The following is a 25,598-nucleotide window of genomic DNA, read 5'->3' on the forward strand; positions in this document are numbered from 1 at the left end:
AAGGTGCTGCCAGGATTAAACCCAGGAAACTCTAGTTACTCAGCCCAGAACTTTTTTTTTTAATTACAGACAGAGCAAAGGTAGTACCAAGAAAAGACATCTCAGAGCCAGAGACATGGTTCTGACTTGCCTGGCATGTGATCAACTTGGATTCAATTCCCTGACATCCCACATGGTTCTACAAGCACTGTTAGGAATGATTCTGAAGTGCAGAGGCATATGTAAGCCCTGAATAGTGATGGTTTGGTCCAAGAACAAACAAAATAAAAAGATATCTCAATCTCTCTTTTTTTTTTTTTTTTGGTTTTTGGGCCACACCCGGTAACGCTCAGGGGTTACTCCTGGCTATGCGCTCAGAAGTCGCTCCTGGCTTGGGGGACCATATGGGACGCCGGGGGATCGAACCGCGGTCCGTCTCCTAGGCTAGCGCAGGTAAGGCAGGCACCTTACCTCCAGCGCCACCGCCCGGCCCCATATCTCAATCTCTTATGAAATGTTTCAACCAACTCACCTGTCCCTCTCTCGCTCTTTGCCCGAGGAACCTGCGGCCTTCGGTACTGCACCTTCAATCTCATTGTGACCGGAGAAGCCTGTACCTAAATTAGTCATATGAATGGGTCCATGCTATGAGCAGAAAAACACAGTGGCATTAGCAAATCTACAACTGCTGCATTGACTCTAGCTCCTTAATGTAACTGTCAAGTGCCTGAGCTTTCTGCTAAACTGTGTAAGCTCCACTACATAGATCTTTGGCTGGTATTTGGAACATGAATATGGTGAAAACAGTTGATAATTTCCATACATTTGGTCAGGAATGAGATTATCCATCATAATATACCCTTTTGTTTTTAATACCCATCACAACAGTAGTTGATTTGGATAAATCTAGTTATAAGGTATAAAGTTTTAAAATATTATTAAGGGTACTGGCTAAAAGGAAATATTCCTGAAAATCTGCACCTGAACTTTTTAATTTTATAAATATTAGGAGAAAAAAAAAGGTCAGTGAGGCTGGAGCAATAGTATAGCAGGTAGGGTGTTTGCTTTGCATGTACCTGACCCAGGTTCGATCCCTGGGATCCCACTTAGTCCTGAGTATCACCAGGAATGATGCCTGAGCACTATTGGGTACTGCCCCTTTCCCCACCAAAAAAAAAACTAAAAAAAATGGGGGGGGGTGGGCAGAGTGATAGGACAGTGGGCAAGGCATTTGATCCCTGGCATCCATATGGCCCACCAAATTTGTCAGGAGTGATTTCTCAGCTCAGAGCCAAGTAACCCCTGAGCACTGCTGGGTGTGGCCCAAAACAAGGGGTTGGAGAGAGAACAGCAGGCAGAGAGCCTACCTTGCATGTGATCAACCCATGCTCAAACCCAGGCATCCCATATGGTTCACCAAATTCCACCAGGACTAATTCCTGAGTGCAAAGCCAAGTGGAAACCCCTGATCATCACCAGGTGTGACACAGAAGCAAAACAATTTAAAAACAAAAACAGAGGAGAGATAGCACAGCGGTAGGGTGTTTGCCTTGCAAGCGGCCAACCCAGGACTGTTGTTGATTCGAATCCCGGCATTTATATGGTCCCCCTGTACCTGCCAGGAGCAATTTATGAACAAAAAGCCAGGAGTAACCTCTGAGTGCTGCTGGGTGTGGCCCAAAAAGCAAAAACAAAAACAAAACGAAACAAAAAACTCAAAAAACAATTCATAACCAAAACCCAGAAACACTATCTTAGGCGAGATGACTCAGGAGAGGCCCATAAATTCAATTTTAGGTATCCCTGGAGCACCATTGAGCAATAGGAAAACCTGCATGGATACTACAATGGGCATAGTTAGGCTTCACTAGGTATGGCCCATAAAACAAAACCATACAAATCCAAAGAACAAGATAAGAAAGCTCAAAGGGCAGATGCACAGCTTTATACACGAGAATTCCAGATTTAATCCCTGGCACTGCATAGTCTCCCCCAGCCTAGCAGTAGGAGCAACCTTCTGAGCACTGAACCAGCAATACAACCAAAACACTTCCAGGTGAGGAGGACCCCAAAGTACAAAACATCAAAACTAAACAAAAACCCTCCACTCCACCTCTTGAGTAAATGACTATTAATTATGCACACACTGAATTTCTAGCTAGCTTTAGGGGAGAGGGGACCAACAGTTTCAAATAAATTCTTGTGTAGGGAAGAAATAATTTTTTGAGGGGTAGGGGGAGTCACGCCAGGTGGCGCTCAGGGGTTACTCCTGGCTCTGCACTCAGAAATCGCTCCTGGCAGGCTCAGGGGGCCATATGGGATGACGTGCAAGACAAATGCCCTATCTCTGTGCTATCTCTCCGGCCTCTGGAAAAAAGAATTCTTAAGGGAATTTTTTCTAAGTCTGGAGAGATAGTATAGTCGTGATACACTTGCTTTGCATGTGGTTGATCCAGGTTCGATACCCAGTACCCTATATGATTGGCACCCTGAGCACCTCTACGAGTGTGATTCCCTGAATGCAAAGCAGTGAGCGTGGGAGTCCATAAACAAAACAAAAATTCCCAACAAACAAAAACAATTATTTTATTTTACTTTTTTTTTTTTTTTTTTTGGTTTTTGGGCTATACCCGGCGGTGCTCAGGAGTTACTCCTAATTGTCTGCTCAGAAATAGCTCCTGGCAGGCACGTGGGACCATATGGGACACCAGGGTTCGAACCAACCACCTTTGGTCCTGAATCGGCTGCTTGCAAGGCAAACGCCGCTGTGCTATCTCTCCGGGCCCAATTATTTTATTTTTTGAGGTTGACCAGTGGTGCTCAGGCTTACTCCTGGCTCTGCACTCAGAAATAATCCTGGTAGGCTCTGGGGACTATCTTGGATGCCAGGGATCAAACCCAGGTAGACCACGTGCAAGGCAAATGCCCGTTGTGCAATAGCTTCAGCCTCAAAACAAAGAATTCTTAAGAGGCTTTCAGGTCTGCTCAAGGGGATTATATGAATAAGAGGATCTGCAGAATTCAAGAGACTTCTGCCATCCAGTTTTAGTTGTGGAGTAGAAAGGGAGCTTTGCTTTAGTCTTACAGTCATCCTATTTTGTACTTGTTTTGGGGTGGGGAGCCATAACTAATGCTGCCAGAGTCCCCAGAGGTCCTACCAAGAAAGCATATAATCCAATCACCCCAACCATCTCCCTCTGCCCATCAGTTTTATTTTCAATAAAACCCCCAGGACAAAAAACTGATCTATAACAGACTCCAGAGGAAAAGACCTAGCACCAGGTTAGCTATGGAAAGCTGATATGGAATGTGGATTCATCTCATTTCTTAAGTGGGAGAATTAAGACGAGAAAAGAAAGAGAGGGTATTTTATTTAACCTGATATCCGAGAAGTCCAGACTCTCGCTCATCAGGAAGCTCTTCTGTAAACCGCCGCTTCTGTGCCTGAGGTTGAGCCTGGAGTGGGGGTTGGGGCTGCGGTTGGGGCGGGGGCCCGGCAGGCAAGGCGGTTTTCACTGGAGCAGCAGGAATAAAGGGCCCACTCAGCGGACTCTGGGACCAAAACAAAGGAAAGGGAGATCAGTGAGAGGCTCAGCCAGGCAAGTCGGCTAACAATGACAGTGATAGTAAAATGCATCTTCCAGCCCTTGATTTGCTTTAGTGTAGGCCCAGGGGTTGGAGTGAGGGGCTCACACATGCAGGCAGTGCAGAGCAACACCCCCACCACTAGATATAATTTTCTTTTTCTTTTGGTTTTTGGGTCACATTGGGCAGCGCTCAGGGATTACTCCTGGCTCTATGCTCTGAAATCACCCCTGGCAGGCACGGGGGACCATATGGGATACCAGGATTCGAACCACTGTTCTTCTGCATGAAAAGCAAATGCCTTACCTCCATGCTATCTCTCTGGCCCCCTACGTATAATTTTCCAAAAGCATTGCCTTCTCTTATTTAAAAAATTTTTTTTTATTGCCTTCTCGTCTATCTCCATCAAAGGAAAACATGAAACCAACAATTTTGCCAGGGCATTGAAACTGATCATGCATCTGGTTTATTAGAGGAAACATAACTGTTCATACCATAAAGGCCACACCACTCAATGAGTCTAGAAATTAGCATGCAAGAACAGTACCCTAATCAAAAGCCTTTTCATCAATACCAGTAAACCACTCTGGACCATAAATGCTTCTAATGTGTGTGGGAAAGGCAACTTCCTTTACACACTTCTGGGCCCAAACTGTAATGTCAAGGAGTGAATCAAAGAGGTTTTTTTTTTTTTTTGGTTTTTGGGTCACACCCGGCATTGCTCAGGGGTTACTCCTAGCTCTATGCTCAGAAATCACCCGTGGCAGGCACGGGGGACCGTATGGGATACCGGGATTCGAACCACCGTCCCTCTGCATGAAAGGCAAACGCCTTACCTCCATGCTATCTCTCCGGCCCAAATCAAAGAGGTTATTGGAAAAAGAACCAGGGAAGAGCTGAGCAGACACAAAGATAGCATGCATTAGAGAAAATAAATTCTCCTTAAAGACCAACTATTATAAATTATAATGGTTCACGTTTATAAGAACAATGTATGGGGGTGGGGAGTGAAGAGCTAGTACAGCAAGGAAGGCACTTGTCTTGCATGTGGCTGACACCTAGCTCAATCCCCAGCAGCCCGAAAGCTGTCCTGCACAGCACCACGAGTGATCCCTGAACACTACCAGGCATGACCCAAACTCTCCCTCCATTCCACCCCCCTAATGGCTACGAAAAAAGAACAAAAACTATGTTTCAACAGTGGTTAAGTATAACTCTTAAGAATGACAGAGGGCCGGGCGGTGGCGCTGGAGATAAGGTGCCTGCCTTGCCTGCGCTAGCCTAGGACGGACCGCGGTTCGATCCCCCGGTGTCCCATATGGTCCCCCAAGAAGCCAGGAGCAACTTCTGAGCGCATAGCCAGGAGTAACCCCTGAGCGGCACAGGGTGTGGCCCAAAAACCAAAAAAAAAAAAAAAAAAAACAAAACCAAAGAATGACAGAAAGAATCTGTCCCTTTCTATTTCAACTATACAAGAACCTTCAGTGCTCACAGTCCAAAGGAGAGGGATAGGCAATGATTTGAGTGCTGCAGTGAACTTTTGGCCAGGCATACTATGAGGTGCCCACAAAGAGAGACCCCATAAATCCATGGCCATGCTGATGGACCACATACAAAGGATAGTACACAGGGGCCGGAGCAACAGTACAGTGGGTAGGATGTCTGCTTTGCATGTAGGCAATCCTGGTTCAATCCCCAGCACCCCATATAGTTCTCTATGCCTACTAGGAGTGATTCCTCAGTGCAGGGTCAGGATTAACCCCTAAAAACATCTGTGTGGCCCAAAAACAAAACAAGGAGAGCAGACCTCAGGAAAAGTAAAAAATTCACCTCTGTTCCTAACACCCCACTCTCTCCCCACATAGCTGAGGGAAAAAAAAAAAATTTATTATGTAATTTTAAAGCACATCCAGCATTGGTCAGGGTTCATTCCTTGCTCTTTCTGGTGGGTTTAGAGGACTTACGTGGGGCGCCAGTGATAGAATCAAGACCAGCTTTGTACAAGGCAAGTGCCTTACCTGCTGTACTATTGGTACACCACCCAATACTTCAAATTCTTAAGTTTGGGAAGTTCCTTTCTCAATTAAGAAACTATGGAACATGGGGCCGGGAAGGTGGCGCTAGAGGTAAGGTGTCTGGTGTCTGCCTTGCAAGCGCTAGGACAGACCACGGTTAGATCCTCCGGCGTCCTATATGGTCCCCCCAAGCCAGGGGCGATTTCTGAGCGCATAGCCATGAGTAACCCCTGAGCGTCAAACGGGTGTGGCCCAAAAACAAAACAAACAAACAAAAAAAAAAAGAGGGGCTGGAGAGATAGCATGGAGGTAAGGCGTTTGCCTTTCATGCAAGAGGTCATCGGTTCGAATCCCAGCGTCCCATATGGTCCCCCGTGCCTGCCAGGAGCAATTTCTGAGCATGGAGCCAGAAGTAACCCCTGAGCACTGCCGGGTGTGACCCAAAAACCACAAAAAAAAAAAAAAAAAAAAAAAGAAACTATGGAACTTCTGGAGATTAGTCGATCAGTTTCAATCACTAAGAGGAATGCTATAGCAAAGCCTTTCTCGAGATCTTTGAGGGTGGTGTGGTGGCAGTGACAACAGTAGTGCTTAATGTGCCCTGCCAGGGATGGAAGAAACTCCAGTGTGCAAAGCCAGCACTTTAGACCTTTGAGCTTCTATTTTGGTACCCCAACATTACAAGAGCTTTTTCACTTTCTGTTGTTGTTTTTTTTTTTTGCTTTTTACTTTTTGGTTCCCCACTTCCAACCATGGTTGGCTGAGCTATATCACTAGCACACCTTGAAGACCTTCTTAGAACTATAGCCCAGAGCAGGGGCACGGGGCTGGAGTGGCGGTACAGCAGGTAAGGCACTTGCCTTGCAGGAGGTCAACTTGAGTTCCATCCCTGGCAACCCATATGGTCCCCTGAGCACTACCAGGAATAATTCCTGAGTGAAGAGCCAAAGTAACCCAAGTACTGCCAGGTATGACCCAATAATAAAAACAAACAAAAAAGATCAGGTACATGACAATACCCAAGCTGGTAAGCACAGATCTACAAACAGGTTTGTAAATCCAAATGCTATTGGAGGCATAGCTATCGTTGATCACAGATGGATTTGTGCAATAAGACCAGTAGCTAAAGAACTCTGGTCCACAAAATTTCCAGTACTTAAGGTTTAGGAGGTCTGGTGGGGCATGCAGATCAGAACAGGAAAACATGGGGGGGGGGGGGTCAGAGAGATAGCACACCATCAGGGTGTTTGCCTTGCATGCAGCCGATCCAGGATAGACAGTGATTCAAATCCCGGCATCCCATATGGTCCCCTGTGACTGCCAGGAGCGATTTCTAGGCGCAGAGCCAGGAGTAACCCTTGAGAACACTGCTGGGTGTGACCCCCCCAAAAAAAACAAAACAAAACAAAAAAACAGGAAAACATAGCTAAGTCCAGCCTAATTTCTGAAGAACACCCCTTCCCCAGCCCCATTTTCCCGATTCCGTGACAAACATGCCACTCTGGCATCTGTAAACCTACCTGTCCAGTGCTAGCTGGAGGCTGTACTTGGGTTATCGGGTATTGTGTTGGCACAGGAGGGACTCCAGTGGGTAAAGCTGGCAAGACTCCAGGTGCCAATGAAACAGCTGGTGGCACTATGCTTGGAACTCCATAAGGAGGTTGAACTGGCTGCTGAGGAGGGGGAACAACAGGGTAACCAGACTGATAGCCATTGGATGGATAATATGGTGGCTGAGGAGGGACACTACTTATAGCAGAGGGTTGTGTATAGCCTGAGGGGGAAGAAAAAAAGTGTTTAATCAGCTGCAGCAGAATGAGACATTTTAGCTGAATATTAAAACTTTAACTTTAGGGAAGAAAAACAATGAGGTTTCTTCCAAACTCCCCTTATTTGAAGGAAACATAACTAGCGTTCTGGCATAGTTAGTTTAGCCTCCAGTATCACATTCTAAACATTCCTAACACTAGCCAATGATTTCTAGGTTAAGCCATTCGAGACATACACACCTGGCAATGGGACAGCAGTATTGATTTGATTCACAAAACGAGAGTACTCAGCATGAACCTGAAAGAACAGGGAACAAGGTTAAATAAGAGTTTTCATTTAGAAGGTATTCTAGAGGGGCCGGCAAGGTGGCGCTAAAGGTAAGGTGTCTGCCTTGCAAGCGCTAGTGGCCGACCGTGGTTTGATCCCCAGCGTCCCATATGGTCGCCCCAAGCCAGGGGCAATTTCTGAGCACTTAGCCAGGAGTAACCCCTAAGCATCAAACGGTTGTGGCCAAAACAAACAAACAAACAAAAAAGCCAGAGAGATAGCCTGGAGGTAGGGCGTTTGCCTTGCATGCATCCCATATGGTCCCTCAAGCCTGCCAGGAGCGATTTCTGAGTGTAGTGCCAGGGGTTGATAGCTGCTGGGTGTGAACCAAAAACCAAAAACCAAAAAAAAAAAAAAAAAAAAAAAAAAAGTATTCTAGAACCAAATCAATTAGCAATGGAACTATTTCCTCTATTTCTTCTCTCTCTCTCCTCTTCTCTCCCCTCCCCTCCTTTCCCCCTCCTCCTTCCTTCCCTCCCTCCCTCCCTCTCTCTCTTTCTTTTTTGGTTTTGGGTCACACCCGGCACAGCTCAGGGGTTACTCCTGGCTCTATGCTTAGAAATCAGCCCTGGCAGGCACAGGGGACCATATGGGATGCCAGGATTCGAACCACAGTCCTCCTGCATGAAAGGCAAACGCCTTACCTCCATGTTATCTCTCCGCCCACCCAACCCTCTTTTCTAAAGATATTTGGCCTACACCTGGAGGTGTTCAGGGGTTACTCCTGGCTCTGCTCTCAGGAAACACTCCAGGTGGGCTCAGGGGACCATACTCGATGACAAGGATTGAACCTAGGTCAGCCATGTGCAAGGCAAGTGTCCTACTCATTGTGCTATTGCTCTAGCCACCCCCGCTTTAATTTAAAAAAATTGTTCTTTTTTTTTTTTTTTTATTTTGGGGCCATACCCAGCGGCTCTCTGGGTTACTCCTGGCAGGCTCAGGGGACCATACAAAATACCAGGGATTGAATCTAGGTTGGCCACATGCAAGGGAAATAACCTAACAGCCCCTCTTAATATTTTCTTGGGCCATACCTGGCAGGCTTGTGATGTATTGTACTTCAGTAATTCCAAGAGCAGTTTGTTTGCTTTTATTTATTTTGTTTTGAGATCACACTTGGTGGCTACTGAGGTTCTAACTGCTAGCTCAGTGACCGAGGGCCAAACCTGGATATCCAGCATACAAGCACATGATCCGCCCCTTTAAACAGTTTTCCTACCCTGTTTACTGACTCTAATAATTAGAGTTCTGATCTCATCTTTCCTTCTTTTCAGGAGTGGCCTTTAAGCAGTGTTCAGGGTGCTTAGGAGTCACTCCCAGTAGTATTTAGAACAAGCTGCATGAGTCACTGACTAGGCATGAAGAGAGATGCAGCAGGGACTACATCAGTTGAAATGCAGTAATATCTCTAAGCACAGCACAGCAATGCAACTTCCCAGACCCTATTTGGGCTTTCACTGAATTTCTAGCGTGCATGCATTTGGAACTGCCACTATACAACAGATCTAAGTGTTACTCTTAAATACCCAGTTCAAAACCAAATACTGAATCCTCTCCTGGGGATAGGAAATGCATGGCCAATGTAACTGGGGAAACTGGAGAGTGGGGTGTTAGGCTGACATTCTTCTAATAATGTGTGCTAAAACAGTAAATCATATCCTGTCTCCTCCAGTCCTGCTTGAACCCACACTCATGCCTGCCCAGTCTTCAAGTATGACCTTATATGGAAACAAGATCTTTCCAGAAGTATGTGCTTAAGACAAGGTCATACCAGCTGGGGGGGGGGGAGAGCTTTGAAATCCAATGACTTGGTCCCCTCTCTGAGGGAGTCAGGAGCCAGAGAGAGCATGGAGGTAAGGTGTTTGCCTTGTAAGCAGGACGGTGGTTCGAATCCTGGCATCCCCCAAGCCTGCTAGGAGTAACTCCTGAGCGCTGCCGGGTATGACCCAAAAACCAAAAAAAAACAAAAAGAAAATAAGAGGGGACAGAGAAATAGCACAGTGGGTAGAGGTAGGGCATTTGTCTTGCAAATGGCCAACCCAGCTTCAATCCCAGGCTTCCCATATAGTCCCCTGAGCCTGCCAGGAGTAATTTTTGAGTGCAGAACCAGGAGTAACCTCTGAGCACCGTTGGGTGTGGCCCCAAAACAAAACAAACACATAAAGCAAAAATAGAGAGAAGAAAAGAAAAGCAATTAGGGGCTGAAGGCATAGTATAGGAAGGGGGGAAAAGTACCCAACATGCTTGTAAAACACAGTTCAATCCCGGGCACCAGATAGGCTTCCCTGCACTTTGCCAGGAGTGATAGAAAGCAGAGTCAGGAGTGCTTCTGAAGACCACTGGCATGACCAAAACCCCCACATAAAAAAGGAAAAGCTAAGAAAGGCAATTACACTGGTAAAGGAGATGTAGGGACATAAGAGGAAGGGATTGTGGCATCAAGACAATGATGGGAGTGAAGAGAACACAATGGTGATGGGTGTGGTGTTGGAATAATGTATGCATGAAACCCAATTAGTAAATTTTTTTTTGTTTTGTTTTGTTTTTGGGCCACACCCGGCAGTGCTCAGGGGTTACTCCTGGCTGTCTGCTCAGAAATAGCTCCTGGCAGGCACGGGGGACCATATGGGACACCGGGATTTGAACCAACCACCTTTGGTCCTGGATCAGCTGCTTGCAAGGCAAACACTGCTGTGCTATCTCTCCGGGCCCCCAATTAGTAAAAGTTTTATACGCAGGGGTCTCAAAATCAATTTACCTAGGGGCCGCAGGAAGCAACGTTGGGGTGATCCTTGAGTGCAAAGTCAGTAGTAAGCCTTGAACATTGGGGAGTGTGACCCAAACAACTAAAACAAAACAAAACAAAACAAAAAAAAAGATTCCTCTAGGGCAGGGCCACAAAATGTTGTACAGAGGGCTGCCAAGGATCTTACCCAGGTGAGCTGCATGCAAGTCAAATGAAATGTATTCTTTAATGCTTGAAAAATTCTCTAAGTCCGTGGGCCATGAGTTTGAGACCCCTGTTTTATAGGGACCAGAGATAGTACAGCAGGTAATGCTTCCCTGCTTGTGAATAATCCAATTAAGCTCTGGCATCCTAATTGTCCCCTGAGCAACACCACAAGTAATCCTTGAGCTCAGAGCCAGGAGTTACTGGAGTATTTCCAGGTGTGGCTCCAAATATAATAAAAACAAAAACGAACGAAACACCCAACTAAATAGGAAATATAAAAAGCAAGCTCAGTTGTAAGTCTTAGAATAGATTCTTCTTAGAACCTCCAGAGGAACCAACCTTTCCCACAGCTTAATTTGGACTTAAGAGAATTTTTCAAGCGTTAAAGAATACATTTCATTTGACTTGCATGCAGCTCACCTGGGTAAGATCCTTGGCATCCCATATGGGCCCCTGAGCCTGCCAAGAGTAGCACTGCAAGGTATGAACCCTGCCCCACAAAAAAAAAAAAAAAAAAAAGAAAACAAAAAAACAAACACACACACACACACACACAAACAAAAACATCCCAAATGAGTGTTTAACACACAAATGTAACTCACTGTTTGCAAGAGATTCTCACAGAGCTTCTTGGCAGCGGCCAGACCTTCAGGTTTGGGGTGACTGCAAAGAAATAGAACCATGAAGAGGGAAATGAAGGACACAAAACTGTCATCCTGTGGATGTGCTTTCTTTTTTTCTCTTCCAGGCTCTGTGCTCAGGAGACCCTGTACTATGTGGGAGGTTCAAATCAGTGTGCAATGTAAACATTTAATCCCTTTGTTCTCTCTTCGGCCCTCTATATGCTGATTCAATATATTCTAATCTAAGTCTCTGAAAACCATAAAACGATGTCAAGCATTCAAAGTACAATACAAAGTCCCTGAGGCACAAACACCAGGATCCTTGTGGAGGTCCAAGTCCCATCAGCACTGCCTGGACCTCAGAGGCCAAAGTGTGGTCCTGGACACCTGAGTGCCACTAGGGGCGAACACTAACTTGTTCAGGGTTGTAGAGCCAGTGAAAGGACTGCCACGACAAATCCCCAAAACACAGACTTCAAAAAGTGGTTTCTGAAGCTTGGCACTTCTTAATATTTAATTCATTCTAGTCACTTCAAAAATCTACAAAACCTACTCCAAGTTTATTTGGTCCTGTGAGGGGCTTTGATTAAAGTAATTTGGGGTAAATACACTGTAGGATCACAGGCTTGAAAACTAAGGAAAAAAAGATTCCTCTTTTTTTTTTTTGTTTCTGGGTCACACCCGGCAGTGCTCAGGGGTTATTCCTGGCTCCAGGCTCAGAAATTGCTCCTGGCAGGCACGGGGGGGGGGGGGGGGGGGGGGGGGGGACACCGGGATTCGAACCAACCACCTTTGGTCCTAGATCGGCTGCTTGCAAGGCAAACACCGCTGTGCTATCTCTCCGGGCCCAAGATTCCTCTTCTTAACAGCATCTTTGCTAACTGAGTATAAGTGGTTCTTCCTAGACTTTACCTAAGCTCCTCACATAGCAACTGTGCACAAAGCCTATTTTCTTACAACCTAAACTGGCAAGAAGACAAGTTTTTGATGCCCTGAGCCCCAGCCTGTCATACCTGATGTAGATATACATAGGCTCAAAGGCTTCTCGGCCAGATGCAGGTTCAATACAGCCAGATCCTTTGCCTCGAAGGAAGACTTTAGCGCCCGTTTCGATCTGAATGTGCTGCAGATAGGAACAGCCTGGGCCTTCTACTTTCTCCTTGACACTGAAAGTAGGTAGGGCATGTTCTAGACCCACAAATAACTTATCTTGAACATAATGCATCTGAGAAGAATAGAACACAGCAGATTAAGCAGAAGACAAAACAGCAAATCTTGAAAAATATTTTAATCCTTCAGGTACACTGAATCATCTCCATAATCTAAGCCAATAAAAATAAAAGCAAGTAGCTAAATTTAATAACAATTACAGACACCCATGTATCTTCAGACTCTACTACTTCAGCAAAACTCGGCCAAAATCTTGGCGAGATCCCAAGAAATCTTTTCTGGCCAGCTCGGGGGACCATATGGCATGCCCAGGATCGAACTGGGTCGAACCCAGGTTGGCCTTGTACAAATCAAACATACCATATTTGCCAGCGTATAAGATGACCCCCTAATTTTGCAGTTAAAACATAGGTTTAGGCCTATATTCGCTGTATCAGACAGAACGTTCCTGTCTGTAACGGTATGTACCACAGTGAGCCAATCACAACAAGCAAAGGCCCAAAGGTTATACTTAATAAAAATACTCTCTGACTCTGGCCAATCTGAGCAGGCTTTTTACAGTGTAGATTCGGGTACAGAACACTGTATAATTTGCATGCATAAAAAGCCTGCTTGGAGTGGCTGAGTTAGAGAGGCGGTCCGAGCAGCCTTGCAGTGATTGGTGCAGGATCGAGTTGGAAAATTCGTTTTGTGGCAATATTCAGACAATTTTTGTTTAGTGGCATATTGAAACATTTTTCAGGAATATACTCGGCATATAAGACAACCCCGGATTTTTGGTTGACTTTTTTTGTTTCAAAAGTCGTCTTATACGCCGGAAAATACAGTGCCTGCAGCTGTTCTATAATGCCTCTGGCCCCAAGATCCCAAGTTTTAATACAGAGGTTAGCACACAAACTCCCCCCCTACCCTCCTAAACTGATCCATAGGTTAGAAAGCAACCAGAGAAAAGACATCTGCTGTGAAAGTGGAATGTTGGGTGGTGCAGTCAGCCCTGTGAGGAGCTCAAGTCAGGGCTGCTCTCTCTGACCCTTTTCTCTAGGAGGACTGTATCAGCCGAGCCTTGCTTCATCAGACTCCGCCTTCTTGATCCTCCAGATCTAGACTCAAGGCATAATTGTATCTGCTTAAGTTCTCAACCCATTTCCTCCATACTATGAATCAGTATGTGGAAACAAAAGGCTCAGAAAGTCAGTGTCTCAGCACTTCAGTGTTACAGTCACAGAGACCCAGTGCCAGGGTCTTTCAGACTGGAATTTTCTAGGAACTGTTTCACCACTTCTTGGACAGTTTATAGAAAAAGTACAAGGTAAAGGCTCAAGAGATTCAAGCCTATAAAGTTTGCAAGTCTCCCTCCAGCTCTGTTTCCTACATCAGCAACACCAAAACAGTGGGAACTACACCCCATGTCTGCCCACAACACATACCCCTGACTGAAAGGGAGGCTTTTGGCTGACCGCCGGGGACAACTGCGTCATGGGTGCCGGTTGGTGGTAGACGGTGACGGTGGCACCATTGAACGTGGGACTTGTTCCGGTGGCAGCCTTAACTACCCCATTGGTGATAATTTCTTTGATTCGATTCACAGCTCCTAGGGGGAGAAAAGCACAGGTAACATACTCAAGGCCCAAAACACCCACTCAGAATGCCAAGACTAACTACTACCACTACCACTAGTCTATTTCCTAAGTCTGTTGAAACCTTTTAGCCCCAATTTCTCAAACACCACACACCATCATAAGTGACCTACAAATCAGCACGAGACTAGCAAGAACTATTTATTCACTTATCTCACACATAACTCTGTACAAAAAGGTGGCTGTGAGTCAAAAACATTACTTACTGTCCACTAACTCCCGAGTCTGGCCCTGAACATGAAGATATAGCGGACGATCCCTATAAAGAGAAATGAAGGTGGCAAAAGGGTTAATTATCAAGGTACACTGGCAATGCTGCAGGTTTCCAAATAAGTATAAGGAGTGCGTTGGCACTTAATTCCTAAGAATATGGCTTCACACCTTGGAGAAGAATCAACTTGGCTTGTTTACGCAGGAAATTCTTATTTTAGGATCCAGTCACTTGAGATAACTATCTGGATGTCCAATAAGCAATGTGAAAATTGTATTCAAAGCTATTCAAATTAAGGGGTCGAAAGTGATGGTTGGAATATAGCTCAAAGTCATTAATGATACACATGAATTAAAAACTCTTTAGGTCCTGAGTGCTGCTGGGTGTGGCTCCAAAACAAAACAAAAAGACTCTTTAGAGTTTTTTTTTTGGTTTTAATTTTGGGGCCACACCTGGCTGTACTCAGGGTTTACTCCTGACTGTACTCAGGGATCACTCCTGACAAGGCTCCAGTGAGTCTATGGGGGTCCAGGAATCGAACCCAGGTTGATGTGGAGCAAGGCATATGCCCTTCCCGCTGTACTATCTCCCCAGTCCTCACACATGGAAAGCATGTGCTACCCTGCCGAATCACACCTCCAGCTCTAAGACACTAACCATGAAAAAATTTTTTAGGTTCTAGTTTTTATCATAACAATGAAGGAAAGTGATCAGTAACATACAATTAAGGGGCTGAAAAAATTGCACAACAGGAAGGACATTTACTTTGCACATGACTGACCTGAATTCAAGTCCCAGCATCCCATATGCTCAGGAAAAACACCTGAGCACTGCCAGATGTAGCCTCAACACAAAATAAATAAATAGATAAAAGTTGCTGACAAATATCGTACATATTGTTTCCTCAAAAAATTGTGAGGGGGTGGCTGGAGAGATAGCATGGAGTTAACGTATTTGCCTTGCATGCAGGACAATGGTTCGAATCCCAGCATCCCATATGGTCCCGAGTCTGCCAGGAGTGAATCCTGAGTGTAGAGCCAGGAGTAACCACTGAGCGCTGCCAGTTGTGACCCCACCCCCCAAAAAAATTGTGTGTGTGTGGGGGGGGGGCTGTAGCAGTTGGTGCAAGTGGTAGGGCATTTGCCTTGCACGCACTAACCTAGGACAGACTGTGGTTCAATCCCCCAGCGTCCCATATGGTCCCCCAAGCCAGGAGTGATTTCTGAACGCATAGCCAGGAGTAACCCCCGAACAACCCCCGAAAAAAAATTTGTGAGGGGCCAGAGAGATAGCACAGCAGTAGAGCATTTGCTTTGCAGGGAGCTGACCCAGGAAGAAAGGTGTTTCTAATCCCTCCAGGCATCTCATATGGTCCTGCCAGGAGCAATTTCTGAGCACAGAGCCAGGAGTAACCCTGAGTGCTGCTAGGTATGATCCCAAAATAATAACAAAAGAATTTTGTGAGAAGAGGGAATACATGAAAACCCAAGAAGCCCAGTAAGGCCTTGCACACAGCCAACCCCAGCACCACAAATGGTTCCTCTGAACCTACTAAGAGTGATCCCTAGGGGCCAGAGAGATAGCACAGTGGTGTTTGCCTTGCAAGCAGCCGACCCAGGACCTAAGGTGGTTGGTTCAAATCCCGGTGTCCCATATGGTCCCCCTGTGCCTGCCAGGAGCTATTTCTGAGCAGATAGCCAGGAGTAACCCCTGAGCACCACCGGGTGTGGCCCAAAAACCGGAAAAAAAAGAGTGATCCCTAAGCATCGCCAAGAGTAAGCCTGAGCATCACAGGGTATGGCACAAATACATCCCGCCTAAGAAAATCAACAGAGCAAACAGACAGGACCTGCCAATAACTTACATCTATCTAAGATATCTGCTATGAATTGACATGTAGTCTCTAAGAATAAAAACCAGTGATTAAAGTCCAAGACCTTCCTCACAGCCAGAGGTTGAATACACACCCGGGTCCTACTTTGGCCTTCTCCTCGGTGGTCATGAACCGCCCTCGGGTGGACACAGCAGCCCCACTCAGCCGACTGATCTGAACAAAAGAACATAGTGTTAGAAATATGCCAGGCCACTGAATTCACTGATTTTCCTCATTATTCCGCCAATGAAGGCTCTCCTTTTTATAAAATTTTGACTGAAATGTTTCTTAACATAACTAAGCTTTGGAAACTCCCCATCACTATTTGTTTTTTGTTTGTTTGTTTGTTTTATATAAATAAGGGCTATTCCTAGCAATGTCCAGCCTGAAGATAGGGGCTGCAGCTCCCAACAATGGGCTCTCTATGGCCCAAGGCCACAAAGCACTTGAGTCCCATACTGGATGGCACCATGAGGTGAGGAAGATGGGGGATTGGAGATTGGAACACAGGGACTCAACATGTCTACTAGTGCTTACCATGACTTCTCTTTTCTATACCTATTCCTCTACCTGTCACCTCACCCATGACAATCACTTGACACCTCTTTTTTACTGAATCATCCCCAGCTCTCCTGAAACTTCATTTCACCCACCACCACCACCACCACCACCCTACCCTTGCTGCCTCCTGCCTCCTACCTCGTCTTGAGTCTGTCCCCGAGTCAGCAAGTTCCTGCATGTGAGAGGGACATCGTTGATCTCAACTTCAGCCACCACCAGGTCATCCTTGCTCTTACTATTTGTCAGGCCTTTGCCAGGGGCCTGAAGCTACAAAGAGAAAGTCAATTAAAAAAAAAGCCTACAGCAAAAAAAGGGGGGGGCGAGGTGGCGCTAGAGGTAAAGTGTCTGCCTTTCAAGCGCTAGCCAAGGAAGGACCGTGGTTCCATCCCCCCGAGTCCCATATGGATCCCCCGAGTCCCAGGAGCAATTTCTGAGCACAGAGCCAGGAGTAACCCCCCGAGTGTCACCGGGTCTGGTCCAATAACCAAAAAAAAAAAAAAAAGTGATTCCTGATCAGAGCTCTCAACACCCCCCACCAAGTAAGAACAAGAAAATGGGTGAGGGCCCGGAGAGATGGCACAGCGGTGTTTGCCTTGCAAGCAGCCGATCCAGGACCAAAGGTGGTTGGTTCGAATCCCGGTGTCTCATATGGTCCCCGGTGCCTGCCAGGAGCTATTTCTGAGCAGACAGCCAGGAGTAACCCCTGAGCATCGCCGAGTGTGGCCCAAAAACCAAAAAAAAAAAAAAAAAAAAAAGAAAATGGGTGAAGAGTCATCTTGGGCCAAGTGATAGCACAGTAGTAGGGTGTCTGCCTTGTTGCAGCCAAAACAGGATAAACCCCAGTTCGATTTCTGACACACCATATGGTCCCCTGAGCCTGCCAGGAGCAATTTCTGAGCACAGAGCCAGGGTTACAAAACAAACCAAAAAAAGTCTTGGTTTCTCAAACTTTTTTTTTTTTGGTTTTTGGGCCACACCCGGCATTGCTCAGGGGTTACTCCTGGCAGGCACGGGGGACCATATGGGACACCGGGATTCCAACCAACCACCTTTGGTCCTGGATCAGCTGCTTGCAAGGCAAACTCCGCTGTGCTAACTCTCCGGGCCCGGTTTCTCAAACTTTTAATGAGAGATGACTCCAGCTACCTAGAGTCCATCCAGTTCTGAGAATAAGTGCAGGGTGGCCTTCCTCAAGACCCGGACAATCTATATAAGGAAGGGAAATGCTGATTTCCTCCTATATGTTTCACAGATGGAGCCAGATGACTCAACTAAATCACCTTTGCTTGTATTAATTCTGGCTTTCTTCTTTCATCTTTTTACATTTTTTTTTGTATCTGCAGACCGTCCCCTGTCCCAACAGGGTCCATAGTGAGAACCAAGGTGACAGACTAGTGGATTCCAGTCTTTCTATAAGTGTCACCCTGCATCAGTGGACCAGCTAATGTAGTGGGCCAGAGCAGTGGCACAAGCGGTAGGGCATTTGCCTTGCATGTGTTGACCTAAGACAGACCTCGATTCGACCCCCCAGTGTCCCATATGGTCCCCCAAGCTAGGAGCAATTTCTGAGCACACCGCCAGGAGTAACACCCTGAGCGTCACTGGGTGTGGCCCAAAACCCCCCCCCCAAAAAAAAAGATTACTAATGTAAGGCTGGAGCAATAGCACAGCAGTAGGGTGTTTGCCTTGCACACGCCTGACTTAGGTTCAATCCCCGGTATCCCATTTGGTCCCCAGAGTCTATCAGAAGCAATTTTTGAGCACAGAGCCAGGAGTAGTAACCCCTGACACCGCAGTGTGTGGCCACAAAAAAACCCCACAAAGAATACTAATGTAGCCCCTGAGTGTATACTCATACATCACAACACATAAATCTTTATGGCCACTATTTTCTTGGGGGGTGGGGGGCACACACATCTGATGGTGTTTGAGAGAACATGCTGTGTCAGCAAAGTTGCAGCTCCAGTACACAAAGCCTGCACTGTTCAGATCGATGGATCTGAACCATCGATCTCCCTGGCCTACTTGTGACCCCCTAGGATAATTTACTACTTCCAATTCAACAGTTTATTGTGTACACAGGGATCATCTGGCCACACATATACATATACATATTACAAGCCCCTACAGATGAGGGAACTTAAGCTTAATTCCAGGAACCGAGAAATAGTATAGGGAGAGTCAGGTGTTTGCCTTGAACCCCAGGCACAAATAGCTGGTCCCCTAGCAGAACCAGGAGCAGCCTGAGAATTTTTTTTTTTTTTTGGTTTTTGGGCCACACCCGGTGACGCTCAGGGGTTACTCCTGGCTATGCGCTCAGAAGTCGCTCCTGGCTTGGGGGACCATATGGGACGCCGGGGGATCGAACCGCGGTCCGTCTCCTAGGCTAGCACAGGTAAGGCTTACCTTACCTCCAGCGCCACCGCCCGGCCCCAGCCTGAGAATTTTTGGAGGCCACCCAAACCATCCCCACTGCAAAACAAACAAATATACAATAAAACAACCTAGGTGTTATGATTCAGTATTTATGCAGCATGTTTTCTTGTCGCCCCCCACCCCGGGAGTCTACACCCGGCAGTGCTCAGGGGTTACTCCTGTCTCTGCGCTCAGAAGTCGATCCTGGCAAGCACGGTGGACCATAGGGGATACCAAGATTCAAACCACCATCCGTCCTCTATTGGCTGCATGCAAGGCAAATTGTGCTATCACTCCGGCCCAGCATGACCATTTCTTACTAAATTCAAGGAATGCTATTTTTGGGTCATAGCCAATGGTGCTCTTGGGACACTCCCAACTTACTGTTCATTTGGGTAGCTCTCAGTGGTATTAGGGTGAATGCAGAGCTAAGGGACTGAACCCAGATCTCTGCATGCAAATCTTATTATACTCCAGGCCTTTACGCTAACACTCTAGCCAGAGAGTTCAAATAATTTTAAAGCTCACTTTTTTTTTTGTGGGGGGGAGGTTTGGGCCACAACCAATCATCAGTCAGGATAATTCCTGGCTCTACACTCATGAATCACTCCTGGCAGGCTCAGAGGACTATGGGAGGCCAGGGATCAGCCCTACCTGCTGTACTATTGCTGCAGCCCTTAAAGGTCACTTTTTTGTTGTTTGTTTTTGGGTCACACCCAGCAGTGTTCAGGGGTTACTCCTGGCTCGTCGCTCAGAAATCGCTCCTGGCAGGTTCAGGGGATCGGATGGGTGCTGGAAGTCAAACCACTTTCAGTCCTGGGTCAGCCACAAGCAAGACAAACGCCCTACTGCTATGTTATCTTTCCGGCCCCTAAAGGTCACATTTTAAAATCTTGGCTACAGCAAGATTATTTCTAGCACTGACAGAAGTGGCCCCAATTTCATACCTCCCCCACTCAAAAAAAAACTGTAACATTCAAGAATTGTTTTATGGGCCCTGGAGAGATAGCACAGCGGCGTTTGCCTTGCAAACAGCTAATCCAGGACCAAAGGTGGTTGGTTCAAATCCCAGTGTCCCATATGGTCCCCCGTGCCTGCCAGGAGCTATTTCTGAGCAGACAGCCAGGAGTAACCCCTGAGCACTGCCGGGTGTGGCCCAAAAACTAAAAAAAAAAAAAAAAAGAAAAATGAAAAAAAAAAGAATTGTTTTATGTTTTTTGTTTTGTTTTGTTTTGTTTCGTTGGGTCACACCTGGCAGCGCTCAGGGGTTACTTCTGGCTCTATGCTAAGAAATCGCTCCTGGCAGGCTTGGAGGATCACATGGGATGCCAGGATTTGAACCGCCGTCCTGCATGCAAGGCAAACGCCTTACATCTCTCTGACCCCCAGGAATTGATTTTTTTAGCTTTGTCAGTGGTCTTGGTATTTTCTTGCAAACCTTAGAAATGAACAAACCCGAGCCTGCCAGGAGTGATTTTCTGAGTGTAGAGTCAGGAATAACCCCCCCCAAAAGAAAAAAGAAATGAACAAACTCCCAAAAAGCAAAAACGAAAAAGAAAAAAGAAAAAAAAAGTAAAAGGAAAAGTACTTAAATTTGTGACCCAAAAAAAAAAAAAATTAAGTGATCACACAAAGATTTATAATAACCAATACGAAGTTTCATATGGAAGGAAGAAATACAAGCACAGCACATGTGTGCAACCAAAGGGCCAGCATGTATGTACAGCCTCAGAGAGCCAGCATATGTGTACAACCTAAATGAGGCAGCATGCATGTACTACCTCATCCATTCCCACCACTGCAAGAGTAATTTTGCTTTAGTGTGTGTTGTACAAGCATGATAGAGTAAATTATTTTGTGCCTTTTGGGGGGCAGGCTTATGAGGTGAGGGAAAATTAGGGACTTTGGTGGAATAGGGCCATATCAATGGCAGGATTGGTGATGAAATATTGAATACCTGAAACAACTGTATGAAGAACAACTATATAGAGTGAAATAAGTCAGAGAGAGAAAAACGCAGAATGGTATCAACTCATCTATGGGTTTTAAGAAAAATGAAAGACATTCTTGCAATAATAATTTTCAGACACAAGAGAAAAGAGCTGGAAGTTACAGCTCACCTCAGGAAGCTCACCACAAAGAGTGATGAGTTTAGTTAGAGAAATAACTACATTTTGAACTGTCCTAATAATGAGAATGTATGAGGGAAATGGAAAGCCTGTCTAGAGTACAGGCGGGGGTCGGGTGGGGAGGAGGGAGATTTGGGACATTGGTGATGGGAATGTTGCACTGGTGATGGGTGGTGTTCTTTACATGACTGAAACCCAAACACAATAATGTATGTAATCAAGGTGTTTAAATAAAATATATATAAAAAAAAAAAAAAAGAACAACTTTGTAAATCATTTTGAAATAAAGCTTAAAAAGAAATAATAAAAAGGGCCGGGCGGTGGCGCTCGAGGTAAGGTGCCTGCCTTACCTGCGCTAGCCTAAGACGGACCGCGGTTCGATCCCCGGCGTCCCATATGGTCCCCCAAGCCAGGAGCACTTCTGAGCGCATAGCCAGGAGGAACCCCTGAGCGTCACCCGGGTGTGGCCCAAAAAAAAACAGAAAAAAAAATGAACAAACCCACCATAAGATCCCTGAACGTAGAGCTAGGGTCAGCACTTGAGCACTGCCAGGTGTGGCCCCAAAACAAACAAACAAAAAAAAACATCAAAAACAAATTACATCTTAAATATCAACCTATAAGGACAGATGAGATGTACACTTGTGTTCATTAGCTCAGCAGTAGAGGTAGCATTATTTACCCTGTCCAAAGTATGGAAACAACCCAAAAGCCCAACCACAGGGGAATGGATGATGAAATATGATATATAGACATATAATGGAATATTACTTGGCTATGAGAAAACATGAAATCCTTCAGTCTACTGTAACCTGGGAGGAATCGGATGGAGTAACGTGAGTCAGAGTGAAAATGACAAAGACCAAATGATCTCATTTTGATGTGGAGTATGAAGAACAAGACTAAGACTTACAATGGAAATAAACTAGTAGACTAGAACCAAGGGTAGGGTGTGGAATGGAGCTTCTGACAGCATTGGTGGTAGGTAGGATGGAGAACATTTCGACTCCAAACAGTAAGAAACTTTGTATGTCATTCTATCACAATAAAAAAATGGAACTGGTGGGGCCCGAGAGATAACATAAAGGTAAGGCGTTTGCTTTTCATGCAGAAGGTCGGTGGTTTAAATTCCAGCATCCCATATGGTCCCCCGAGCCTGCCAGGATCGATTTCTGAGCATAGAGCCAGGAGGAACCCCTGAGTGCTGCTGGGTGTGACCCAAAAACTAAAAAAAAGAAAAAAGGAATTGGTAGGGGTGGGCTGGATGTCATTCTGGACTGTGCTTAGGGAACTCCATGCAGTATCAGAGATTAAACTGGGTCTCTGTATGCAAACATCATAATATCTCAACTCCTATATTATCTTTCTGGCACTAAGAATTATATATATATATATATATATATATATATATATATATTTTGTTATTTTCTGGGCCACACCTGTTGACCGTCAGGGGTTACTACTGGCTATGCGCTCAGAAATCGATCCTGGCTTGGGGGACCATATAGGACACTGGGCGAATAAACCACAGTCCATCCTAGGCTGGTGCAGGCAAAGCAGATGCCTTACGGCTCCACGCTACTGCTCCGGCCCAAGAATTATATTTTTAAAGAACCTATCTCTTTATAGATAGCATGGAAGGCAAATTTCAATTGAAATAAAATAAGTTCTTTTCTAGCAACAATCATAACAAAACAGGTTGCCTTGGAACACAGGGAGTTTTCCAAGGGTAGGTTTGGAAGCAAAAGACTAAACACCCACATATGAAGGTGTGTGACGTCAGACACCTGCATCCACTGAAAGACAAGGCACGGTTCTGTTACATTCAGGAGATAACAAGCTCCACCTGCGAACTGCAGATCACAAAGAGTTTCTCAGGGGCCAGTGAGATAGCGGTAGGGTGTTTGCCTTGCACAGTCAAACCAGGAATCCTGGCATCCCATATGGTCCCCCTAAGCCTGCCAGGATCGATTTCTGAGTGCAGAGCCAGGAGTAGTCCTTGAGCTACGCCGGATGTGACCCAAAAACCAAAATAAAAAACCAACAAAAAGTTCCTCAGGACTGGTATCAGGACAATTTATCAAGTATAAAACAATAAATGAACCTTTCTGCTGGAAAACTCTTGTATGACAGAAATTACAGGTCTTAATTTTCAGTTCCATTTTAGTTGTAAATCTTAATTGAAAGCGTTTTTTTCTTCAATGATAAAATATTAAGTTGTGGGAAAACAGTTAAACAATCCACATATAAATCACTTGTTTTAGTTAGTCTATGTTTATCACTTAAGATTCTAATTAAAGAGGACATTTCCGTGCCCATTTGATTTACTTAAACTTCCCTTCTGACTTTGGAGAAAAAAATATACCAAGAAACAAACATTACATCACTGCTTTATATGACTACATAGATAAAAATTAGGCTAAAATAAATAAACATATACTAAAGAAGCTATTTGGCCCATACATGTTATCAGCCAATGAGCTGCTCCCTGAAACCAAGGAGGGGCCAGATAGTACAGAGGGTAAGGCCCTTGCCTTGCATGCAGCTAACCAGGGTTTGATCCCCAGGGGCTTATAGGGTCTCCTGAGTTCCTCTAGGAATGATCTGGGAGCACAAAGTCAGGAGTGAGTCCGAACACTGGCAGTTGTAACTCAAAAAAAAAAAAAAAAAAAAAAAAAATATATATATATATATATATATATATATATATATATATATATATATATATCTCAATCCAACAATAAGATCGGGGTCACATCAATCAATAGTACAGTGGGTAGGATGCTTGTCTTGCAATGACCTGGATTCAAATCCCAACACCCTATATGGTCTCCTCAGCCCACCCAGAGTGATACCTGAGCAAACTCAGGGGTGAGCACCACCAGATGTGGCCCAAAAACAAAATAAAACCTGTCCTGCCAGGTTGGAATCCTGCAGCATGTAGGGTACCCCCATCCACACACACCGCCATCCCATAACCAAGGATCACTACTGAACATTGTAAAAATCGCCCCTATCCAATCCCAGTGTGAGCCTAAAACACAAATGACTGACGGTACAAATAAACACACTGACAGTAATAGTACTGTTTCCCCCCTTCTCTGCACATAAGTCGCTCAAGCCACTACCCTCTCCTGGGACAACTGCAACGCACGGAATACCTTCTCGGCGGCGCTCTGCGTGGGCTTCAGTTTCCCTTTGGCCATGAGCATGGCATTGATCTTGGCGGCCACGGCGGCGGCAGCGTCCAAGGCCCCCGAGGGAGCCGCCGCCGAACCCCCGGAGTTGCCCCCGTTGCTGGGGTCCTCCCCAACCGGGGAAGCCGAGGTGAGGAAGAGCAGAGGAGCAGGAGCCGGCTGGTCCCATTTGCTGCGGCGCCTAGGGGAGGAAAAAGAGCAACATCACCTGTGTTCCTAACCTAAGGGCTCTTCGCTCAGTGGATCTTGGGGCCCCCATTTCTCTTCTACCTTTGCAAAATGTTCCGCCTCTTGTCAGGGCTAAAGTGATGTTTTGGACTTGGACAGCCACTGCAACCTTTCAAGGTGTATGTCCTATTTCAGAACCACTAGAGCAAGACTCCAAAACTAGGGGCGGGCTGCTGTCTTTTTATTTTATTTTGTTTTGTTTACTGGGGGTCATACCAGGCAGAACTCAGGGATTACTCCCGGCTCTGCACTCCGAAATCGCTTCTGGCCGGTTCAGGGGGAACCATATGGGATGTTGGGATTCGAACCACCGACCTTCTACATGCAAGGCAAACAAACGCCCTACCTCCATGCTATCTCTCCGGCCCTGCTGCCTTTTTATTTTACCCAGCCTTCCCCTTGGCTCTTCCATCTCAAACTCCCGTGGGCTTGCTTTCCTCCTCCCTTCGCTCCCTTGAGGGCCTGCCAGGGGGCCCAGGATCACCATCTTGGGCCTCAACCCACACTCTGGGGCCCTCCCTTTGCTGCATTCCCCCCAACCTTCCCACGCCCCGCCGCCTTTCCTGAGCCCCCCAAGAGCTCGACGAGCCCCTCGCCCTTCTCCAAGTTTTTACCCGCCGGCTCCAGGATGGGTCGCGCTCCCCGCGGACATGGCGACCAGCTCAGCCTCAACCCAACCACCCGCCAACTCCTCTACTAGCACCCAGCCGTCACTTCCGCCCCTAACGCCCCCTAAGCACCGCCTTTTCCGCTCTGGAGATCACGTGCTTCCGGCAGAGGCGGCTTTCTGATTGGTCGTTCGGTGATTTCCTGGCCGCGTCGCCGACGGGGAGGGCGTGATCTTCCGGTTTTGCCCGTTGCCCTGGAGAAAGATGGCCGACCAAGCGCATAGTTAGGTGGAAATTGAAGCGGGTGGAGGTGGGGG

General features: G+C 46.1%; 1 protein-coding gene and 1 non-coding gene across 5 annotated transcripts in view; both read right to left on the reverse strand.

Annotated features, from left to right (window-relative positions):
- KHDC4 (KH domain containing 4, pre-mRNA splicing factor) overlaps positions 1–25,369 on the reverse strand; it is a 29,368-nt gene extending 3,999 nt beyond the window's left edge. For 2 of the 4 annotated variants that reach the window (XR_007499609.1, XM_049782247.1), the window contains exons 1-12: positions 25,288–25,369; positions 24,410–24,626; positions 16,843–16,971; positions 16,238–16,317; positions 14,266–14,318; positions 13,850–14,013; positions 12,266–12,477; positions 11,232–11,292; positions 7,589–7,646; positions 7,100–7,353; positions 3,358–3,531; positions 512–596 (exon numbers count right to left, since the gene is read on the reverse strand). Coding sequence is in view for 3 of the 4 variants with exons in the window: in XM_049782247.1 (XP_049638204.1) it covers positions 512–596; positions 3,358–3,531; positions 7,100–7,353; positions 7,589–7,646; positions 11,232–11,292; positions 12,266–12,477; positions 13,850–14,013; positions 14,266–14,318; positions 16,238–16,317; positions 16,843–16,971; positions 24,410–24,626; positions 25,288–25,325 (1,525 nt within the window). In the remaining variant the exon portion in view is untranslated. Of the gene's footprint in view, positions 1–511; positions 625–3,357; positions 3,532–7,099; positions 7,354–7,588; positions 7,647–11,231; positions 11,293–12,265; positions 12,478–13,849; positions 14,014–14,265; positions 14,319–16,237; positions 16,318–16,842; positions 16,972–24,409; positions 24,627–25,287 lie in introns of all 4 variants that reach the window. The other 2 variants (XM_049782245.1, XM_049782246.1) reach the window with 1 other exon arrangement.
- On the reverse strand, positions 13,393–13,521 carry LOC126021082 (small Cajal body-specific RNA 4). Its single transcript, XR_007499695.1, has one exon. It is a non-coding gene; the product is annotated as a small Cajal body-specific RNA 4 (non-coding RNA).
- Positions 25,370–25,598: the final 229 nt, after the last annotated feature.

The sequence above is a fragment of the Suncus etruscus genome, chromosome 10, assembly GCF_024139225.1.
Source record: "Suncus etruscus isolate mSunEtr1 chromosome 10, mSunEtr1.pri.cur, whole genome shotgun sequence".
Classification (NCBI taxonomy): domain Eukaryota; kingdom Metazoa; phylum Chordata; class Mammalia; order Eulipotyphla; family Soricidae; genus Suncus; species Suncus etruscus.